The sequence below is a fragment of the Cystoisospora suis genome, assembly GCF_002600585.1.
Source record: "Cystoisospora suis strain Wien I chromosome Unknown contig_82, whole genome shotgun sequence".
In the NCBI taxonomy this organism is placed as follows: domain Eukaryota; phylum Apicomplexa; class Conoidasida; order Eucoccidiorida; family Sarcocystidae; genus Cystoisospora; species Cystoisospora suis.
Window position 1 is genome coordinate 196 of NW_027152884.1, and position 22727 is coordinate 22922.

The following is a 22727-nucleotide window of genomic DNA, read 5'->3' on the forward strand; positions in this document are numbered from 1 at the left end:
CATCGAAGAAGAAGAAGATATAGACCGAGAATGCTTGCCTTGACCCTCTTGTTCTTCTTCTCCTTCTTGTTCTCCCCCCTCCCCCCCTCTACCCGTACCTTTCCTTCCATAGCAACTCAGACTCGAACGGGTGTTGCTACTGCTACTGTAAAGACCTGCCAAAGAAGAAGAAGAAGAGAGCCAAGGAGACGACGAACCTCCTGCAGGAAGAAGACTCCTCGTCTTGCTTGAGACAGACGAATGAGGCAGAGGAGATGAAGAAGAAGATGGAGAAGAAAGACGATGATTCAAAGAAAAAGAAGAAGAAGAGCCAGAAGATTCCTCAGCTAATGACGAAGAGGAGGAGGAGGAGGCATTTGCTCTCTGCTGCTGGAGTAGAAGAAGTTCTTTTCTAGCTTGGAGAAATTCGTTTTGCATTTCCTTCTCTTCCTTCTGGCGCTTCTGTTGCCGGCGACGCTCTTGAGCTGCTAAGGCCTCATAATACTCGAACTCCTCTTCTGTAACCTAGCCAAATGGACATAGCAGAAAGAGACAGAAGTAGGAGAAGAAGAGGAAGGAGAGGATAAGATAGAGAAACAAAAGAAGAAGAAGAAAAAGAGAAAGAAGATGATCATGACAAGAGAAGGAGAAAGAAAGAAAGCGATAGAGGGAAGAAGAAGGAGAAGAAGAACTAGAGTGATAGGAGGAGGTACAGACAGCGAGCCGAAGAGAAGAGAGAAAGAGAAAGAGAGAGAATGGAGAGGGATGAAGAAGATAGGAAGGGACAAAAGATAGATAGGTAGAAAGACCTATGAAGACGACATGCAAGACAGGCCACCAGTCTTGGAGACTTTCTTCTTTTTCTCCTCCTACTTCTTCTTCTCCTCCTCCTCCCTTCCAACTTTCATGTATCTCTATCAAGACTTATTCATCCTTTCTTTCTTCAAGAGAATGAAACAAGAAAAGAAGAAAAATAAAGACGCAAACGCATTCGACATACATCAATAGAGAAGACTCACGAAGACACCAGAAAATAAAGAAAGGGAAAGAAAGAGTGAGAAAGAAAGAAGGAAAGAGAAACAGAGGTAAGAAGAAAAGCAAGCAAAGAGAGAAGAGAGAGATAAGAGAGAGAGAGAAGGAGACATACAGCTGGAGGTGCGTCAGGGTTAAATCCATCCTTCTTTTCTCCATAGACAGGATCTTCATATCGAACTTCGGCGAAGCTGCGGGGGAAGATCGACAGAATTTCCATAGCACATGCGAAAGAAAAGAATAGATAGATCTAAGGAGTGTAGAATACAGACAGATAGATGGAGAGTAGGGGAGAAACAGAAAGAAGACGTCTAGATAAAAGAGGGAGAAACCGCCTGTGTATGTAGTAGGGAAAAGAAGAGTCCATGCCTCAATAGAGATATCTTTACAGGAGACCCCCCTATCCTGAGAAAGAAAGTCAGGAAATCAAATTCTTATTGACTAGAGAAAATGATAGTTAGAGGCGGAGGATACATATTAATACAAATAGCAATGGAGAGAAACAAAAAGAACAGCTTCATCCAAGCGCGTTAGACATACAGATTCAGACCTAGAGATAGCATACATGTACATATATAAATATATATATATATATATGTACACACGTATATATATATATATAGGGACACGTCTATCAAATCACAGATGATAGAGAATATCTCCAGCTAACGTGAATGTCTACACACTTTGACCACTTCAAGCGTGGAGACCTCGCTTCCTACACATTGACATCCCCGTGGTTTTCCGTATATAAGCCGAACCTGAATTGTCTACCTAACCATCTACATTGGATGTAGGTAGCTGACTGTCTATTTTATCTATCTTCATATATAGGTATCGACAGGTATTGACTGAATTTCATTCCTAAAAATCTTGCGTGCTTCAGGCAATGACCATCGGTTTGTATTCTTGGTTCTGCCTGTCTCCCCTACCTCGCCTGAGAATCGCCTGTACATACACCCCAAGACATGAAGAAGACACATCTCGGTACTGTCGTAGCTCAAACACTATCTCAACTTCTTGTCTAGTGGCCATTGTGATGCATGGGCAACCAAACTAACATACGAGTGATTTATGCTTGATGTGATTGGGGTGTATATACACCTCACAACTCTTGCGCCCTTAGCATAATACAGGCATGAGAGGAAAAGAAAACGGCGATCTCTAAGACAAGCGAGAGGAAGAAGAAGAAGAAGGAAAATCGAAAAGAGAGAGATCTGTCTATACACATCCGCTCGCTTAGATGATTCAGAAAGAAAGGAAGAAAGGAAGAAAGGAAAGAGAGAATGTTTCTGTCTCTTTATTACTGGTGTGTATAGGTATGTATGCATTCAGAGGGGGAAGGAGACTTACCTACGGAAATGATCTTCTGCATGCACGCAGCAGAAAGACAGAAGAAAAAGAGAAAGGAAAAATAAGAAGAAATTCCGTTCATTGTCTTGATAGCTAGCTACAGATACACACTAAAAGATAAACAGAGAGAGAAACAAGAAGAAAGAAAAACTAGATAGGTAGATTATAATAAGATAGAAGGTGGATAGATAGATAGACAGATAGACAGCTGGACTGAGTGAAGACAGATAGATAGATTAAAGATAGATACAAGATGGATAGATAGACAGATGAAGTAAAGATAGACAGATAGATACACTTACATCGATATAGGAAGAGAAGAATAGTGTTCTCGATAAGGAAGAGTACCTATATCCCCACGCCAACAGAAGTTGCCCTTCCCTCATTCTTTCCACTCCTTCATTGGTGAATAAGAGAGACAAAGTTCAAGAAGAAGAGCTTCTTCTTACGCCTCTGGAATTCCGGCAAGCTTTTAAGTCTTTCCTCTAACTCGATTTCTTCTTTACTCCTCGTCGCAATTTCTTTCTCTCGAACTCCTTTCTCCGTAATCTCCTGTTGATAGACGCTGCTACGTACGAAATTCATCTTGTCGACACAGCAAAAGACAACGCAGCAGAAATCCTTCTCTCCTTCATCTAGATAGGCGTTTCTCCAAATATAAGCCGAGTGGGACGGGGAGGATGGATAAAGAATAGTCTACAGGGAGACAGATAAGAAGATACAGAGAGACAGAAAAAGAGCAATAGAGGGAGAGAAGAAAAACAGGGGATATGAGAGAGAGACGAAACAAGAGATAGAAGATGCAGAAAAAGAAAAAGGAGACAGGAGGAGACACTGAATGAAGAAGAATTTGCATGGTGACTGGAGATAGAAGTTATGCTCGGAAAGACCCATGGGGGACAGTCCGTCTAGACAAAGCCTCTAAGCAGATGTATCGATGTATACAGATTTATATACATCTATACATATAGATAGCTACATATATAACTTGGACATATATATACAAGTGCACACATACACGAGGATTTGTCATGAATTCCTTCACTCTTTTTCAAATATCTATCGCTCTATCTCTCTCTCTATATATGCTTTGTCTGTATACATGTATACCTATGCATATACATAAATATATATATATATATACTTTGTATACCTATGTATACATATGTGAACATATACATATATTAGTGCGCGTACAAGTGTACAGGCAGATGTGTGTGTGAGATAGATATAGAGAGAGACAGACGGACGGTCTTTTGCGAGATAAACAGGGATATCCACCTTCGGCTGTGAATATAAGCCGAGAAGCAGTGGTAGGCAGCTAAGAGATACACTCCGGGGAAAGAAAGACCCCTTTCGAAAAGACGTCTTTGCTTCAAAGGAAGTAGGCAACTGAATGGAGAAGAGAGTCGATCATGATGCATAAAAAGGAGCTATGAAAAAGATGACTTCTAGTGGTGAGGCGCCTCTACAGGGATATCTCTCTATAGATGAGTATTTTTTCTTGGGTCTTAATGGACATCCTTTGTGAAAGGCAGGTGCCGCAGGCGAGAGGAGCTAGGAAAAAGAAGAAGAAAGAGAAGACGGGCAAGAAGAGAGAAAGAAAGAGAGAAAGAGGGTGAGGACGTACAGAAACTCTGATGCGAAGGAGAAGAAGAAGAAACGGAGATAGAGAGGGAGAGACTGACAATGCTTTAAGCGAGAAGAAAGAAGAGGAATGTGAGAGAACTTGAAGCTACGGAGCAAGAAAGAAGAAAAAACTTAAGTGAGAGATAGAGAAGAAGGGCGAGAAGGTTACTGTGAGAAAGAGGAGAAGAAAGGAGTGGGAGCGAATGGCAAAGCGAGAAAGAAGAGAGAAGAGGAGAAAAAAGAGGCTTATATTTCTCCAAAGAACGGAAAGAAGGACAGATGGAGATATCCTATTCAATGTGTTCGATAAGACATGAGCAACTTCATGAGATGCCGAGGAAGGAAAGGGGAAAAAGAAAAGACTTCTCTTGTCTTTCTTCTTTATATATGGCTGTAGATCATTCTTCCTAGCATAGAAATCTTCGTTTCTGCTTATCTCTCTCATCACAATGAAAGAAAAGGCAACCAATAGCAAGGCGCTTCTTGTCTGTGCTCTTTCGCACTTCAAGTTTTCCCCCTTCTCTAGGAATGAATGCTTTTCTTCTCTGACGGAATAAGACATAGAACTCTCTTTCCTCTTCTCTTCCCTGTGAGTCTTCCTCTCTACTCTCGAAAAAGAAAAGGAGGACAAGCAGAGAAGAAAAGAAAACGAGCTGCCGACTCGGGGGGGTTCCTTGAACGGTCTGATGTGAAGTAGGAGAAATCTTGACTCTACAGAAGGGATGAAGGGGAGGAGACGGCAGGAGAGAAGAAGATCGACGTCCGGTCCTCTGAGGAGAAGAAGAGAAGAGAGGTCGGAGAGAGAAGACAGGAAGAGGAGAAGACAAGAACAAGCTGCCTCAAAGACTGTTGGCTGGAGGGTTTTCGTCATGAGAGTTTTTCTTCAGGGTTGATATGCCCGACCGTCTTTGACAAAATTGCGGAGACTATAAGAATAGGGACTGGATATGTACCGGATGAGCTGTCTGTAGTCTGGAGAGAAGAGAGAAAGGAGAGAGGAAGCAAGAAAGAAGGGGGGAGGAAACAAAGAGAGAGAGAAATAGGCGGAGAGATGCTTGCATGAGTTGCTGGTGAAACCAAGCGGGAGAAGAATTGAAAAGTCACTGGGAGATTGAAGGCTTTGGCGCGAAAATAACGAAGCACAGAAGGAGTCTACTGAAGTGTTTTCTTCAAGAAGGTGAAGGAGAAGAAGAGTGAAGATAAGAAAGGAATACAAGACTAACAACTAGGAGGAAATGTTACGAAAAAGACAAGAGCTCAGGTGACCATACACCTCATGCATTCATCGAATGATGACAATGCATACCGCTCATGCACTCACCTCTCGAAGGTATCTGGCTTCTCGAAAGGAAGAGCGTTCAAGTCTCTGAACTTGTGAAAGTCACGAAAACGTATTCCACGTCTTTCTGCAATGAGTACTTTATTCTATCTGTGACAATGAGGTAACCACCCCGGTGTTACTGCTTTCGTTATGACGATTCTGTGAGGTTCCATGTCCATAGCCTTCTTTACGTCATCTCTTTTTTCTAGTGTTTGGTACACCTTCTCATGCAACAGCAAAGAAAGAGAAAAGCTTGCATCTATATGTACGGACACGGGGTGCGGAAACCCGTTCCTCCGAGGAAGCCCTCGTTTTTATGTGAGCGAATGAATGGGTGAGGTGTGTACGAAGAAAGAGGCGGGGTGATAGGGACAAAGAAAACGCTCGCTACCGCCGGCGACCTGGTAACTACGGTGTTTTCATTCGAACAGGGAGCTTCTGGAGTTTCGTACTAGCAAGTTCTATGCGGTTCTGAAAGGAATCCTCAGCTGGAGGAAGAAACTAAGCCCCTCTTTCTCTTGCTTACGACGACCGCCTCTGAAGCCGGGACTTTTCGTTGGGGTGTACGTACACCTGATTTCGATCTGTTATGGCCCAGTGCATCAACGAGCCCTTTTGTTGCGATGATTTTCGCCGTCTTCCCTGTGAGATGACAGATCTTTTTTCTGTTAACGACTAAGAACGAAGACGAAGAGAAGAATCCCCTCTTTCTTTCTCTTGAGCTTCAAAGCTGAACGGTATTCTAGCAAGTTCGTTGTTCCCCCCCTGGGTGATTCCATTGCTGGGAAAGGCATCGGGGGGGTGTATCCGTCTCTTGTTCGGCTGTGAAGAAATGATGTCGGCGGGTGACGGTTTCTGTTCTCTCAATCGTTTTGACAAAGCGACAGTTGACGATCTTGGGAAAGGTTTCTCACTCTTCGCCTTCGGTGTTCACCTCTCTCCATAAGCAAGGTCGTTAGTATGATCATCCAGTAGTTCATGTCTCTGGACCACTCACGTCTTCATCGGGAGGAGTACTAGTGAAATGGTAGTTCTACTGCTTTTGCTATGGGCTGCCCCATAGCCGACAGAGCGATGAGTACGCATTGCTACGTAGATGGATAGATAGATAGATAGATCAAAGATATAAAGATAGATAGATAGATACATAGATCATGAAGGGAAGATGTGCATTTCTGTCATTGAAGAGACCTTTCGACCACCACCACTTTAGGCGAAAGGCCGACACCACTTACAATGTTCACTGCTCCCGCGCGGTGCTGTATACCAACAGAACACAACAAAAGGCGCATCGCTTTTCTCCAATAGAATGCTCTCATCTTTTCTCCACGTCTTCCCCTCGTCCGCACGCCCCCCCTTCATGGCCTGCAAGTGTACCTCCTCCTGATCCTTTTGAGTTGCTGGGACTGTCTTTCCACCGGCAAACCACTCCGAAAGAAAAGTCATCGCGCATAGCCACACTAACTGAACAGGATGTTCGTAAGGCTTACTTTCGATTAGCAAAGAAACTTCATCCTGACACCTATCACACGACCTCTCTCTCTTCCACTTCTCGGTCCTCTCTAGCTGGAAATGGCGGTGTTTCCTCGCCCTCACTGACAAGTCCTTCTGCGAGTGAAACAAATTCTCTGTCTTCTCTCTTCTCCTTCCGTGGTACGAAGAAACAGTTTTCTGTGGAATATGATGATTCTCTGCCTGAGCTAGCTGCTTCTTTTGAAGATTTACAGTGGGCTTATGAAGCCGCATTAGCTCATCTCAAGATCCATCAAGAGAACTCGAACAATCACCAGCATAGGGGGGACACACGTACTGACAAGAATGGCCGTAGTGGCAGTCGGCAGAGCGCGTATCCTCGATATTCCTTCGTAGGAGAAAACGGGTATTATCGATTCGACCAAGGACCGTGGACGAGTGCGAGTGTCTATATGAGAAGGCTGACAAGAGTGCAAGAACAGCAAGTCAGAGACTGGCAAGAACAGCAAGCAAAAGCAAGGCATTTTTGGGTCGATCGTTATCAGCGGGATGATAGGCGTGATACGCAGGGGAACGAGAAAACTTCATCGCCAGGCGGTACCACCACAGAGGATGATATAGCGACGACAAAAGTTTTTGAGAATCTTTTCAAACGTCGTCTTAGCGATGAGGCAATTCGCGACCGAGCAAACAAAGAGATGTCTTCGCGTGCTGCCAAGAAGTGTGCTTCAAAACAGCCGCGGAACAATGGTATACCGAGAGAATATGATGGTGGCGAACCTGCCTTCCTACATGCACAGTATGAAGAACTCCGAAGTTTCGGGGTCTCTCCAAAGGAAGCTGAAGAAGTCTTAGGCCTTCCGGTGAACAGAACTACCGACTATCCATCAAATCGTGACCGCAGTTTATTCAGTAGGATGTTTTCCAACAAGAATCAGACAAACAGAAGGAAAGTCAAGGATTGCAGTGTCTGGGGTTTCCTCCTGGGCTCTTTATATTTCCCAGGTCGAGAAAGCCGACAAGAGAGGGCTAGACAGAGTGAGAATAGCCGTCATGAAGATGCTCGTCCTGATACTCCAATACTCTCCCGCGGAACTCCAGGGATTCTCTTGTTGGCTCTTTGTGGCGGTATGATAGGGGGAATCAGCCTCTCTGTCTTTCCGAGGTGACGAGGCAGCCTCATGTGCTTTCGGACCACTTGCAGTTCCTGCCCTAAACTACCTCAAACTTCAAGAAGATTCTCAGTTCAATGTAACATGGTGAGTGAACCTGACACCTTAGTACCTGTCTAATGTAGTATGGACGGATCGGCAGTTCTCTCGATGTCGATATACGAGTGTCCGTCTGTTCGAAATCGTGGCAGAACAAACTGGACACAGAGGCAGACCGGTAGTTACGCCGCCGAAAGGCACGTTTCAGTCTGCTGTTATGCTTTTTCTAACCGACTGATCTATCCGGAAGTCGCTTGCGCTCTTCGTGTGCGAGGGAGTTTCTTAAGGGTATCTTTCCTTCTGAGTTATCGGTACAACCTATCGGAACGAGAGGTGTCCACCTAGTCGCTTCAAGTGTTCTGAAACGGGAAAGAGAGAAGTTTTAGCGGTGTCAGATCACACGAGAAGTGGTGATGCCTGTAGCAATCGTTCTTTCTTTCTACCCCGTCTTCCCCCGACAGCTTATGTTAACGCCGTCTCTGTGACAAAAACGTACTTGATTCGGTAGGTTGACGGTCACAAAGAAGGGAACATGCTCCTGAAATAAGACCCATAGGAAGAGAACTACGATGTTGGTGCTTCTTCCGCGGGCGGTAAACTGAACCACAGTCACGGTAACAACAGCGAACACGTCGGTGTCTCATCCCGTTCCCCTTGTTACCCACCAGCTGCCGCTAGCATTGCAAAAGAAGATTAAGCGACAGGAAGAAACTATCGTGCCACTGAATGAGGAGTCCATGCCTGTTGCGTGGCTAGGATGAGACGCCGCCATTCCAGCTGTTGTCAGGTGACTGTCAGTTCAGTTTACCAGTGGTCCCGTTTTCTCCGCCCTCCTCGGGCGTAACACTCCTACTGCTATTGAACCCTTTCTGTCTTCGTGCACGTAAATTGTCAGAGCTGGCGAACGCAAAGATGAAGTCGGAACCGCCTTGTGCGATCCCCATTACTAAACTAGGAGTGAAACTTCAACAAACTCTACAGGCACATGCTCCCTCCTAGTGACTTCGTCGCTCCTGCATGGCTCCAACTTGCATTTTCACTTTCTTTCTTCGCCTGTGATCTGCCAGAAGAGAAATAGGCCTCTTCTTTCGGTGATGGGTGTGAAGTTTCCCTATTGATGAAGCCACATCAGCGTAGTTACGGTACCTCACGACGCGCCCGAACAAGAGGTGAAACCGGCCTTCATGAGAGCCCAGCAAATTACCTTACTTTCGTGTGGCGCGCCATCCTTTATACGGGCCGTGTAGACACGTATGACGGTTGTCACGCACCTTGTCACACCGCCCACAAAACTATCAAATGCCGGACCATGCGTCCTCCTGTTTACTCTCCTCGTACTCTGATCGTTGACCACCGCACGAGTGACTTGTCTAAGCACGCGTTTTTGCTCTTATTCTGCTAAGCTGAATCAACCGTAGAGAACGACTACCTCCTATCACCTCGCATGAATCAACGATGTCCCGGCTACGGCTGCGCTGCTCGTCGGCTGCTTCCCGATCAGGACATTGATCGGCCTTCGTTCTCGCCCAATGCGGCCATGCGCTCATCAACTGATTCAGCAGACTCTCCAAAATCCTACTACGGATTGCTTCGTGCATCAAAACTTTCTGACCTCCCTTATGTCCAAACATCCACCAGAATGACTACTCACTCCTACCAGTGAAGCCTGCCGACCGCCGATCTACTTAGTGACTTATTTCTCTGCAGTAAAAGGTCTAAGTCTGACCAATCTCTAAGGGTTCAGACGCCAATACATGATGAAACAACGGGGAGCATCATCGCTCCCACGCAAGTAGCTTATTTCTTTATGACCACAGATAGATAGTTATGATATCTCAGAGAAACTCCGGAAATGACACCGTCAAGCTCTCAGAACAACTAGTGAATAATACAAAAAACCAAATCTCTTTCCGATCGGGCAGCTCAACAGAGGTGATGAATAATACCATGAAGAAAGACGACGACGTCCACTCATCCCAACTATGTGCTGCATACCAATAGACACTGCGCGATGAGACGCGTCCCACCGCGCCGACAGATGAATAACGAGTTGAACGAAGAATTTCTCCTCTTTCCGTCGGTAAAGCATTATCACACGAAATGAGTGGTGATAGACAACACGACGCGACTGTTACTTCGCCTGAAGTACTACTCCTGCCTTCATGAAAGTAACACCACGACCCGCCCCCTACAGCAAGTAACCGGTTTTTCTTTCCTCCTTTCCGTTGTGCGAGACAACAAATCACTCACTCACTCACCAACTTTGTAGACGTCGTATGTAGTGATACCGATGATTTGACCAAAAATGACAATCGAAAACGTAACTAAAAATTCGCCTGTGTAAAAGGTGTCTTTGCTGGCCCTCTCTGTTTATCCGTATCCCCCGGTCATCAGACGGCTTTTCTTCTATCGAATTCATCCCACAATGAAAGAAAGACATGCAAGGCCTTCATTACATTCAACCTAGTACTACTCTCATTGTTTCGATGGATCCTCTTCAATCACAGACGTGGAGGAATGGTGTATGGAAAATCCGCTGACGTGTGTATCCGTGTAGTTGACTGTCCCTCACCGTTGTGGCTCTTTACTCTTTTACAAGAACTGGGAATGCATTTTCACTCTAACTGAAAAAAAGGAAAAAAAAAAAACACGCCGGGGTGCTTGCCTTCCTTTCTGTTGATCCCTCACTGACGAGAGATCAGACAAGCACCATAATGAACGGCCGACAAAGGAAAGAACCAGCCAAAGAGAAACGAGACAGACACAAAGACGCCAGAGAAGAGTCTTCTCTCCTCCTTGCGGAAAATGGTGACATACCCCATCAATCCTAAGTTCCTCCTCCATGCATGCACACTCACTTCTTCAACTGGTCGTCTGCGAGCTTAGTGAGCCACGGTCGGTACACACCTATCGCCCAGATCTCGCTGCCATCAGTGCCGCTATGGAGGAGCTCCGCCTCCGCCATCCCATCCGTACAGCATGACAGAATACAGCGCGGACTGGCGTTAAAAAAAAGCTCACGGCTCGCTTGCCATCCTCTCTACAACTGACAGGGCGCCATCTCCGTCAAGACTTGTCCTCCTCTTACCACATGAAAAAAAGAAGATAACCGGAATAAATGGATTATGATGTTCTCCAGGTAATGATAACCGTGTCGATAGCCAGCCAGACTTCCCTCATGCATATACATGTATGCATTCAGACAGAAACTACTAGAGTCCGAACGATTAGAGTATTATCTGCAACAGAGTTTATTATTCCAGATGAACACCCCCCCGAAGATATCCCCCAGCAGATAGATGAGATCTCCTGTCCACAGATATCTAAGTTGGTCTTACTTTCTCTTTAAAATGGACACCTCTTCCCCTCTGACAAACCCCCCTCTAACCTCCATCATCTATCTATACATAATTATACATCCATCTTCAGAAATGTCCGTCTGTCTAGCCACTCATCTCGAACGAGACGAGAAAAAAAAAACCACCTCGCTCTGCTGTCTCAATTAGTCTTGGTCTTCCCCCAGGTGCACTCTACGATACTGTGACCTCATCTGAAGAATGAGTGGGAAGGTCAGGGAAATCGCCGAAAAGGGAGAATGAATGAAATATCGACCACATACAACTACGACTTCCCTTTTATAGAAAATGGACTTTTAGTGAAGAAAGGAAAACGACTCAGGAAACGGAGATAGTGATGTAACCCCGGTGTAATCCTGCCCACCCCGACAATGACACATATCAAAAGCGACAGACAATACGAGTCTTCCGTCTTGCCCGCGTGACTGGTGCTGCCCTTTTCAAGCTGTAGATCGACAAACCAACCCCTCCCGCCCATAACTCCTCGCAAAAAGGCGTGTCATGAAACGAGTGAGAAAAGGCAAGAAATCTCTTTCTCTACTCCCCTGTACCCCCCCACCTGACCAACAAAACACGAGGACAACTGCTCAGTTTCTTGCAGCTTTTTCATCCCCGCAATTTCCCCTCTTCCTGTTCTTTCTGAAGCGCAGTTAATTAAGACGAGGAGAAACACGAGAGAAGCTGTACGAAAATGACGATTGGTCTCCCTCTCTAGGAAAGGTCAAGAGCGAGAAAGAACCTCTCGACCACCTACCACATAAGAAACCAAAAAAAAGCATCACAGAAAGACGAAGAAAGGACACATCGCCTGCCCTTTTAACAGACATCCAACCAGAACACACACACCCACCCGTCCTTAAACGCGCACGGACAATCGACATAACTGACTCATCACAAGAAACAAGAAAGCCACTTCGAGAATGTCACGATTCACTACACCATCTCTGTCCCTCCTGTAGCTAAATCACCGGTCTTGCCTGCAAGGGGCACGGGTGCAGAAGACATGCCAGGGCCCCCCGCACCTGCGGTTACACCGACGTGATTGTAGCACCTGTCACCCCCTGCTGCTCCCGCACCGAAGCCACTAGCACTGCTGATCGCCCGGCTCTTTCCTTTGAAATAAGGAGAATCTTCAATGGAGAGTCCTTTGGTTTCCTTAACAAAGAAGAGAGTGATGAAAAAGATGATGGCTAGAGCAACTGTACAGATCCCGACAAAGACAGCGAAGCCCTCCTTCAACAAGAAATCCGATGGCAAGACAATCACAACGGTGGCCACCCAGTTCAAGGCGGACGCGAGACCCGCGGCACCCTGTTTGATCTCTGGGGGGAAGATTTCGTGTAAATAGATCCAAAGGACTGGACCATATCCCACCGCAAATCCGACAATGAAGACATAGACACATGCAACTGTCACCCATTGAACAGCTGTATTATGCTGATCAACGAGATTCGCGACGAACGCAATGCACATCGCCACGAACATGCAAGCTTGAGAGAACAGTAATAAGGTTCTACGACCCAGGCGATCAACTAAAGGGACGGTAATTACGGTGAGAACCACATTTAGGGCTGTAAATCCGACGGTCAATCCCGTGATCGCATTCTGTGGAAGTTTCAGAGATGAATAGAGATTGTTGCTATTAGCAACAAGGACATTGATACCAGAGAACTGCTGCATAATCGACAGGAGACATGCAAGAAGAATGACTCCGCGATAGGTGGGATGGACCAATGCTTTCCATACATTCAACTGTTGAGCTCTCTGGATTTTCTGTTGATACCGACCACGGACGATCTTTTGCAGCTCTTCATCTACATCTTCACGTGCGTAGATTTCACGTAAAAGAGCTAAAGCACGTGCTTTCTGCTTCTTCTCTACCATGAAATGTGGTGTCTCAAAAGGATACACCCACCATAACATGCAAATACCAAAAACGCTGATGAAGACAGGAAGTCCTAGGACAATTCTCCACCAGAACTTCTGAAAATCGGTCAACACATAGACTTCATCTCCTGCAGGAGCATTTCCAAAAGCTAGACCTAGTAGAGTCCCAAAGAAAATCCCGATAGTGATAAAGAGCTGATGCCATGTCCCATAGTACCCACGTTGATCTGAAGGTGTCACTTCAGAGATGAACATAGGTACACAGATTGTAAACAATCCCACAGCCACACCGACAACGAGACGCGCGATGAGGAGTGTTGGGAACCCTTCCGCGAAAGCAGAAAGAATACAGCCCAATGTACAGATTAAATGGGTGACAATTAAAGCGCTCCGTCGACCAAAGTCTGTTAAGCGACTCCCTAATAGACAACCACAGCATGCACCTAAGAAGACAGCTGTATTAATAAGAGAGCCATACACTAATCCTGTATTACAGTCGGAATAATGACCTCCCTCTTCGGTTTTACACCATCCGAAATCAAGGATGATGAAAGCCTTCGATGTATTCAAGGCGGAGAGATTAAAGCCAAACTGGAAAGAACCTAAGACAGCTACCATAACTAGCTGTGATGCCGTTGAGCAACAGCGACATCCCTTAGCGGCGTAAGAATCTGGTGGGATATCCCACAAAGATTCAGCCTCCCTTTTCAGGGACTTCTCACGCATATCTTGCGTTGCCATTTTCCCGGTAGGTTCGTTTCTTCCCCACGCCTTGAAAACAGGTCAAGAAGAATGGTGGTGACACCCCTATACCATATGGATGACACTCGAAAGAAAAGAAAAATGAACCGATGGGTTGACCGTCGGAGAAAGAAAGAACGAACGAACAAGTCGCACCTCTCGTTTTCAAGAAAAACGACTCTCGAGAAGGCAGATAATAAGGGATCTGTAAACAAACGACAAAACACCAGCGGAGATTTAATTGAGAAGAACTGCGTAGAGGAATCGAAAGCAACGAAAGAATACGCGCAATGCCAAAAGTGATGGATTTAGCCTGTTCATAAAGTCGACCGTGCAACAGAGACGAACAAGCCGCCAACCTTCAAACTGTAGAAGTGGTCCAGACGCGAGAAAACGGGCGACGCCCCCGGCCGGCAGGATCTCGGGGGAAATCGACAGAGACGGAAGATCCCGGAAAGAAAGCGCTTTCTCTCACGACCGAGTCTCCTTACCACGAGCGATAGGGAATGGTAACGGAAGAGAAAAAAGACGGAAGAAATACTGCTTTTTGGTCACTGCACCCGGCGCTATGTACGTAGTGTCTCTCTGCCCAGATGACGTCTAGACTCCGCCGCTACAGAGGGACTGACTCTTTCCCCTTCGGTGTTCGGAGATGTCCGCATAACGTAGAAAGACTGGCAAAAGATGATCTAAATAACCGAATACTTGATGTAAGCATTTTCGCTACCGGAAACGGGAGTCCGACGAACGCAGTGTATGATGCTGTATGTACCCACGCCCCAACAGCGTGTCACGGTGGTGTAGGGCCCATCAAAAGCCTGCTGCTATCAACTTACCCGGAAAAGAGAAAAGGCGCGATCTTTCTCCTGGAAAGTTGCAGGCCGTCTAATTATCAATGAAGTGGATGAAGATGCGCAAAAGAAAAAAAAGTCAAAACTTTTTGGAAAGACCGCAGTGGATCTAACAGAAATTCAGAGGTATGATTGATTTACCGGAGGTTCATCACCCTGCGTCCCTCAGGCACTGACTGCTGTGAGGGAGGGTCAGGTGTATATACACCTGCCGGCAGGCATTTCACCGGACCCTCCGGGGGCGAGGGACGGAGGCGGAAGCAGCACCAGGAGGAGCAGCAGCAGCCGCAGCCGGAAGTCGAGTAGTAACCACCAAGAGAGTGCGGGCCCAAGTGTTGGTGACTGCACCATCATCATCGCCTTGCGCTTTAGGATTGAGGCTTTTTCTTTTTCCTAACAAACTCGTTGGACCTTTCCTGTCACATCGCTATCTTTTGACCCTCAGTTCACGCTTCCCGAGGGAAAAAGCAGGGGACGGCGGGGGGCAACCGCCCCTGCCCCACCCTTCTCCGTGCATCTCCCGAGAGATCCGGAGCGGTGCGGGGTTGCAGTCATAGTGGGACTAGTTGTCATACGTGTACTAGTAGTTGCCGCGTCGCATCGCGAGAGGGGAGTTAGCTAGTGAGTGGCTTTCTGCCCAGTTGGGTCAGGCGGAATGGCTTCGGCCTGGTCTCCCAGGTCACTCGTCTAGTTCTTCAAGATGATCTACTGGATCAGCAGCTCCATGGAGCGCTTCCTCGTAGTGAGTACTCTGAAGGGTCGAGACTTCGTTAGGGCCTAGAGGTCGCCCGTACATTTCGACCCTTAAAAGGAAAGCAACAGAAGATACCAACCATACTCCGGTTAGTGAGTGTGAAGACGTCCGGCATTCATAAGAGGACTCAATGGAATTCGCATGTGTTCATCCTCTTAGAGGATCTCGGAGAAACGGGAATGGAGCAGAGTGTTGGGATCTGCCCAGCTCGTCTGACCGGCACACTGTGGACTACGAAACGTGAAGAAACGCATGCAAGGTCTAGAGGGCCAAACGGTCGAATGCCCGTCCGCCAGATACTAAAGTTTGAAAGCTAAGGGTGGTAGATGTAGTTCGCCATGGCTGTTGCAACATCGGTGTAGTAGAAGCACAAAGCACGAAGCAACAGTCAAGCATAAGCGACCACCACTACATTTTCAGATCAGAAGTTTCCTCGTTTTTGTTGCGGGCGTTTACACAGAGAGTGTCGCCTCTTCCTTTCACAATTCTGAAGCTTCTCCCCGAGATTCCTTCTTTTCTTGGTGTTGTTGTCCCTAACCGCACACATCTGCGCCTCTCTCTGTCGTGTGTCTTCGAGCCTGGCAATGACGGTGATGTGCGCCGTCGTGGCACCACTTCACACGGTTCTTTCCTGACTTAGTGCACAGGTTGCTTCTCGTGGGCCTGCGACTTGCATCTTCTCCGGTGCCATAGTCTCGTTTCTCAGCAATGCGATAGCGCGGACTCGTGTGCATCTCCGCCTGGCTCCTCGTTTTGGTGTACTGCGGTCGTTCTGAACAGGGCTTCAACATTACTCAAAGATGGCAGAGGGTTCTCTGTGGCATGTCGCGCATATCTACCGTTCACTCTTCTTGCCTGGTGCTGCGCTCTTTTTTTCTTGCTGATAGCGATAGTAGCAATCCAGTAACCAAGGGAAACGAAGCATAGCAACAGAACTCACAGGGATTCTTGTCGTGATTGGTTCCATTACTAAGGTGATATGGCGAGCTAGGCAGAGAGTCGGACGTCTCATTGGGTAACCAGCGCGGGGGGCTGTTGCGTAAATCCTCGGCCAAGGAATCCGACGATCTTCCCATCTGGCGAACCGGTGCTTCAGGCCGGGAAGATGAATGCCATTCACCGCGGGCGGTGGTGGAGACTGGGAGTGAGGGAGGTGCTTGGAAGGAGTAGTCAGCTCTCTTGGAGCATGACAAATGCGACAACTTTTGGCCGGGCTTCCCGTGTCCTTACTTTAGCGTACTTTTCCATTCCGCGCAGCGTTGCGGGTGCTCGACAAAAACACGTCCACAGATCACAGGGAAGGGAACCACCGCATAGGCTGGTTACTCCTCACATGTCAGTTAGGCGATTTAGCTCGACCCTGGCGCCGCAAACTGAAGAAGTCTCGCAACCACATGTAGCCCATATCTCTACTGAGTGGCAAGTCTCCCATACGGATGATAATAATAGGAAGAAGGTTTCAGGAGGTGTTCATGGTGCCGGTGACAAGCAGGACAGGAAATGCGGTGATGACAATGATCAATTAAAGAAAAGGAGGGAAGAAATCTTAGAGGTTTTACCTTCTTATGTGCCTTTCATAACCCTTGGCCATCATAGAATTCTCGTCTATCCTATATTACACGGCAATGGTAAAGCCATTCATGCAACAGAGAGAGGAAGACACATGTCGTCAGGGGCTGCTGGGAAGGAGGGAGGCTGCGGTACGAGTTACGAGGCCGCTCAACTCATTCGTTTGCTCGCCCCCTCGACTGTTTTTTTCTCAGTAGATCCTCCTGAGAAAGGAAACCCACCTGGCACATTGGCGGGGACTGCCTCCTCGTCTTCGTGTGGTGGTGGTGATGTTGGACTTCCGTTGGGACACGGAAAGTCCAGCTATTCTCACTTACACAGCGCTTCAGTTGGATACCTTCAGAACATTCACGGGGGTAAGGCTGTTTAATCTTCTGCTGAAGTCTTCTACACCATGAAGAAGGCTCAGCATAGTAACGAGGAGGAAGATTAAGAGACTTTGAGCACTTGGTAAGGCAGGATGCGCGCAAGCTTTTAATAGCCTTACTGCCGGAGTCACTTCAGTCAAGATCATGTATACTCAGTTCATCTAGCCCTCTGGCACGGTCCTCATGAATGCTCCTCTTGCTCTAGGATAGACCTGTGAGAAGGAGAAGTAGCAACAGATGACATGGATTGAAGCTTTCCTTCTCAGAAGTCACCACCTGCTTTCACTTTGAACGCAGGTTAACCTCATGTTTGTTGTGTGTATTAAACACCGATGCAGCCCACCAGAGAGTACGGAGGGACTGTCAAGAAAATCGAACTACTTCACAAGAGAGACATGGTGGAAAGGGGCTCTCGAGAAGAAATCTCAATCACTATGCTTGACGACAGCTGTGACGTCCATGTGGGTGTCTTCATCTCTTTTTCAGGTTTCCTTCCTTTGTCAGATTTGAGGCAACCTCTCGATGCTGCCAACGCCGTTGGTGCCACCGTCGAGTTCCTTGACCGCCCTCGGGCATCGACACGTAATCGTCTTCACCGACACTTACTTCAGAATCCAAATTACTTGAGATCTTACATAGACTACGCTGCAGCAAGTAAAAGGTTGAAAGGTAGACGGCTGCCCGATATAAACGGGGAAGAAAACCTGATGAGCGCTGCCTCTCTCGTCCACCATCAGCTTATGCTCCATTTTCCACCAGGCTTTGAAACCCTGGTCCTTGAGCGATCACGATATATGGCTGGTAAACTCTTAGAGAAGCTTTTCTCCTCTCCCGCGTCTATCACGGAACTGGAGACGTCAGGGACAGATTCTTTAGAGACTGACATGACCCTTCACAATCAATCTTTAGATATCATGCCGAGAAAGAACCCTCCCTCCTTCCGCGCGACACCAGATCACTTGCAAGCGGGAGAGACAACCGAAGCTTCATTAAGCATCGTTGTTTGCGATTCTGTTCTTGCCGATAGACTCGTACAGAATCTTAAGAGATTGTTCACGGATTATGAAACTTCACTTCAACGTGAAGCGCTAGACTTGGCTACAAGAAACAACGGTGGTCACGACGGTCGAGAAACGACAGATGTATCTCGAAAGTTCCAAACGTATACAAATCCCTATGAGAAGTTGGCTGAGGCACCGCCTTCGCAACTTCCACTCCTTTTCTTTCAGATCTTCATTTTACCCGCACTTATGGGATGGCTTTTAGTTTTTCAAATTCAGCTCTTTACGGGTTGTGGTGTTGGATGGAATAGTTCCAATGATGAGGTAAACGTAAGAGATTTGCCGGTTTTCAAATCACACGATAGACCGGTAGAACTCGACATGCAATGGGATAGACCTGTCGTTTCTCATGTAGATGAGAGAGGACAATCTATGCGATCATCCCATGAAACAGGCTCTCCTACTGCAAACTCTCAGCTATTTGGTAGAGGCGAACAACTGGCTAAACAAGAGAGATCTTGGTTTTCCAGAAAGATCGCCGGGAGTGTATCTTCATTCTTCTCTTCCAGCACACCTCTCTCGAGGTATGCGAATCAATCAGGAAGAGAACAGGACGAAGAAAGTAAATGAAAAGATGTCCTTGATCCAGGTGTCTGACCAAGCGTGGATCGCGTTCACAAGAATCATCTCATCACGCGCACAAAGAACGGACAGAGTGTTCGTTCGACTGGATTGGAACTTTAAGCTTCCGTTCTCTTCACCTATGACTCGAGCTCAGTGCCGGCGGGTGGATGTTTCTGTATTCTATTGTTTCCGTCTTGATTTTTGTTTCCCCTTCGAATGATGAAATCTGAGAATTCTTTAGCTCTTTCTCTTGTTTCATTCACTTTCGGTTAGTGTATGTTTTGTTTCAGGTCAGTCGCTGTTCTGTTTCATTTCTCTTCTTTCGAACTCGTTCCGTCTTCTCAAGAAATGTGAGTTCGTTTCGACGGCGGGTCTCCTTCATAGGCAGGCGAGAAAGTTTTTCTCTCGGCTACCTTTCTTGTTGGATTGGTAAGCAACCGGTCACTTCATGGTATAACAGGTTTTACAAATCGGGTGATCCAAACCGAACCTAGAGAATATAAACAGGTAGCCGAAGCCCTTCCTGTCTTTTTCATCATCTGCAAGCCCGACACGTGAAGAGCAAGGATGCGGTACGATTCTTCGCTCATTGGATCTGTCGCCCCGCAGACCTACAGGCCGTACATGCACCTTCGCCCTTCCGCTACACCCACTACTGATAGAGCGTGGACAGAGATAAAACGAAGGATCCTTCTCATGGCACTTGTATGTGTCGAAAATGAATGTGTCCTCGGCAGTCTAGTCAGAGAGGATAGAAAACTGGAGAGAAACTCATACCGGAATATTTCTACCTGAGGATACCTCCACACACATATCGTTTAGGTGTAAAAAGACAGGAAACGTTGCAGGGTAGTTCGCACTGCTCTCCAATGTTTGTATTGCACTCTTCCCACTGCTTAGAGTGTATCCATCTATTGGTTTTTAGAGTGAGCAGAATATCTAAACTCTCTCTTCGTTCCGTCTATTCAATCTATCTCCTCTGACTAAGGAGGGCGTAAGTCTCTCAGCACACAGTCACTGTACCGAGACTTGGCTAGCTAAGAAGATAAGTCGATGGTAGGTAGGTAGCTAGCTAGCTGTTCTTTCTCATTTCTACCCATGTATACTGGTGAAATGGAGACTTCCTCGAAACAACAAGACGGAGATGTCTTACACACATACATACATACATCACTCCTGCTCGAATGACCCCCGAGGGAGAGGGTGGTTTAAAGAAACAAGGAAAGGCAGAAAATACGGAGCGATCGAAGAATGAGAGAGTAAGTAAAACACATACAGAACTCTCTCTCTTCTCCCTCATCTCCGAGCTACAACGGAAAGACAGTCGGCTTATACTTGGTGAAAAGATGATGAAAGTTAACGTGACAAGATAAAAAACCATCAGTTACAACTCACAGCATCTATAGACACATACATGCAGATATACATATACATATATAAATATATATATATACGAATATATATCTATCTACGATGAGACTGAATATGATAGAATGAAGTACGGAGGTTCTTTTTCTTTCCCTGTAACGAGACAGAAACAAAGAGGAAGAAGAAAAACCGCTTTCAAGTCTTGGGTGACATTTCACAGGGCAAACATACGTAAGATCCCGAGAACCGATTAAACATTCTCAGTTTTCATCCCCCTTGCATGCGGTCATCTAGGAGGAAACAAAAAACGTATTCTCTTACGAAAGGATATCTATGCAGAGGTAGATACCCAGACACCTATGCATCCAGTTCAGAATAACATAGACCGATCAACAGAAACAGACTTCAAGTGTAGGTATGCTTTCGGGTGTACATACACCTGAAAAAAGCATACACGTACACGCCATCCAAATGCCGGATCTTTCTCGTTTGTGTTGGACAAGACTCTCCCTTGAAAAGTGTGGCTTTTCTCAAACCTCTCCAAATACACTTGGGACACTCACAAGTCACCTTCCGAGCAACCCCATGAGTTCTCCTATTACCAGCAACGACAAGATGACACTCCTCCACACACCTAGATGATACATATGTATGTATATATGCATGTACGGATGTATGTATGTATGTGATATACACACCCTGCTTACCGCAACAAGACATCAATACTCCATATATATATATATATATATAGATAGACAGACGTATATGTAGATATATAGTGTGTAGAATGCCTGAAGGTATACGCATGTACTTACACTGAATGACCATGTATGTATATTCATGAACCTATTTGTATATCTATACAGAAGATCTGTTCAGATGGGTATTTCAGCGTATCCTCTTCTCCTTTAGTATTTTTTTCTTCTTCTCTCTCTCTCTCTTCCTCTTTCGTGATCTTTCTTGAACTTTGCAATCCTTCTCTAGAACCTCTCTCTCTCTCTCTCTTGTCTTCTATCCTTTCCTCTTTTTCTTCTTCTTTCTCATTTCATTGCAGCAGCCCCCGACCCTTTCTGCTCTTTTTCTTTACTTTCTTTCTGCTGTCTCTTTTTCTTCTTCTTCTTCTCCACTCTCGTCATCGTCGTCTTCATCTTCGTCACTTGAAGAGAGGGGAGGGTCAAAAGACTTTGTTTTAAGAAGGCGTGTATGTTCCTTATACATATCTCGGATCATAGAGGGAGGCATCGCCTCATCGTAGATATAAATACTATTGAAACACCCGAAAGGAACAAGAAAGTCACCCTGTAAAGATCTCGCATTCCCAAGACATGTGATAGAGCTTGTACATACAGCAGGGACAGCTCCCTTGAACTTCCCGTCTAAGTAAAAGAACTGAAACTTCGATTCGCACGTCACCCCCAGGCAGTGCCATCCCGAGGATTCTTTCGAGAGAGATGCCGTTGACTGAAGAAAAGGAGAATAGTAAGCTTTCTTGCTACTTGTCTTTCTCACAAGTTTTCTTGCTGTCTGCGAAGATGGAGATGTACAGACACCTGAAAATGAAACCACACACCGTCCAACTATAAGGGGTGTAGACATTATTCTACAGATATGAATAACTACAGAGACGAAAAGAACACAAAAAGAAGTTAAAGGGAAAAGAAAGAAGAGCCAAGAGGTCATCTCCAAGATCAAACTCATACCAAGCAGTACCTATACATGTATATATATATATATATGGGGATATACGACTCCCTCTCTCTCCTTTATAGATGTATACAGGTATGCCTAAACATAGACGTAGGGTAAGTAGGGAGAAAATGAAGGTAGAAGAACACTAGGATTGCCATAGGGAGACGCAAGCGATCGTCGAAGTGTCTGAGGCAGCAGGAGAAAGAGAGACCATTCATTTCTCATAGTAAGGGATCAAGCAGAGAAAACTCTCCATCCATACATAACCTACACGCCGATCGATCTATATATGAGTCCATACACACATGTAGACATTTGCATGCATTTCGTTCATCAATACATATGCATAGTCATACGTCACCCCATACATAAAGATACTACACAGACTGTCTCTTAGGAGTGCGCTTCAGGTGTATCAGTCTGGCGGTGTATGACGAAGATAGTAGATACATTGATCGACAAGACACACACGAGGTCAAATGCAGAAAAAAAAGAAAAGAGAGAGAGAGAGAAAGACCACC

General features: G+C 46.1%; 3 protein-coding genes across 3 annotated transcripts in view; 1 reads left to right on the plus strand and 2 right to left on the minus strand.

The window, feature by feature from the left end:
* Positions 1-7124: 7124 nt before the first annotated feature.
* Positions 7125-15309, minus strand: CSUI_000182 (hexose transporter). The gene is made up of 2 exons (XM_068060416.1): positions 14819-15309; positions 7125-14187 (listed from the first exon to the last, which is right to left on the minus strand). Exon 2 carries the CDS (start codon positions 13980-13982, stop codon positions 12288-12290), a length of 1695 nt encoding a protein of 564 aa, XP_067927603.1. The 5' UTR covers positions 13983-14187; positions 14819-15309; the 3' UTR covers positions 7125-12287.
* Positions 15310-16920: 1611 nt separating this feature from the next.
* CSUI_000183 (uncharacterized protein) lies at positions 16921-19155 on the plus strand (the record flags this gene model as incomplete). Its single annotated transcript, XM_068060417.1, has 2 exons — positions 16921-17512; positions 18011-19155. The coding sequence occupies 2 exons, from the start codon at positions 16921-16923 to the stop codon at positions 19153-19155; spliced, it is 1737 nt and encodes a 578-aa protein (XP_067927604.1).
* Positions 19156-21277: 2122 nt separating this feature from the next.
* Positions 21278-22727, minus strand: part of CSUI_000184 (concanavalin a-like lectin glucanase family protein) — a 13318-nt gene continuing 11868 nt past the window's right edge. The window contains exon 8 of the mRNA XM_068060418.1: positions 21278-22067. Within this exon, the coding sequence (XP_067927605.1) occupies positions 21601-22067 (467 nt within the window). The 3' untranslated portion in view covers positions 21278-21600. The remainder of the gene's footprint in view (positions 22068-22727) is intronic.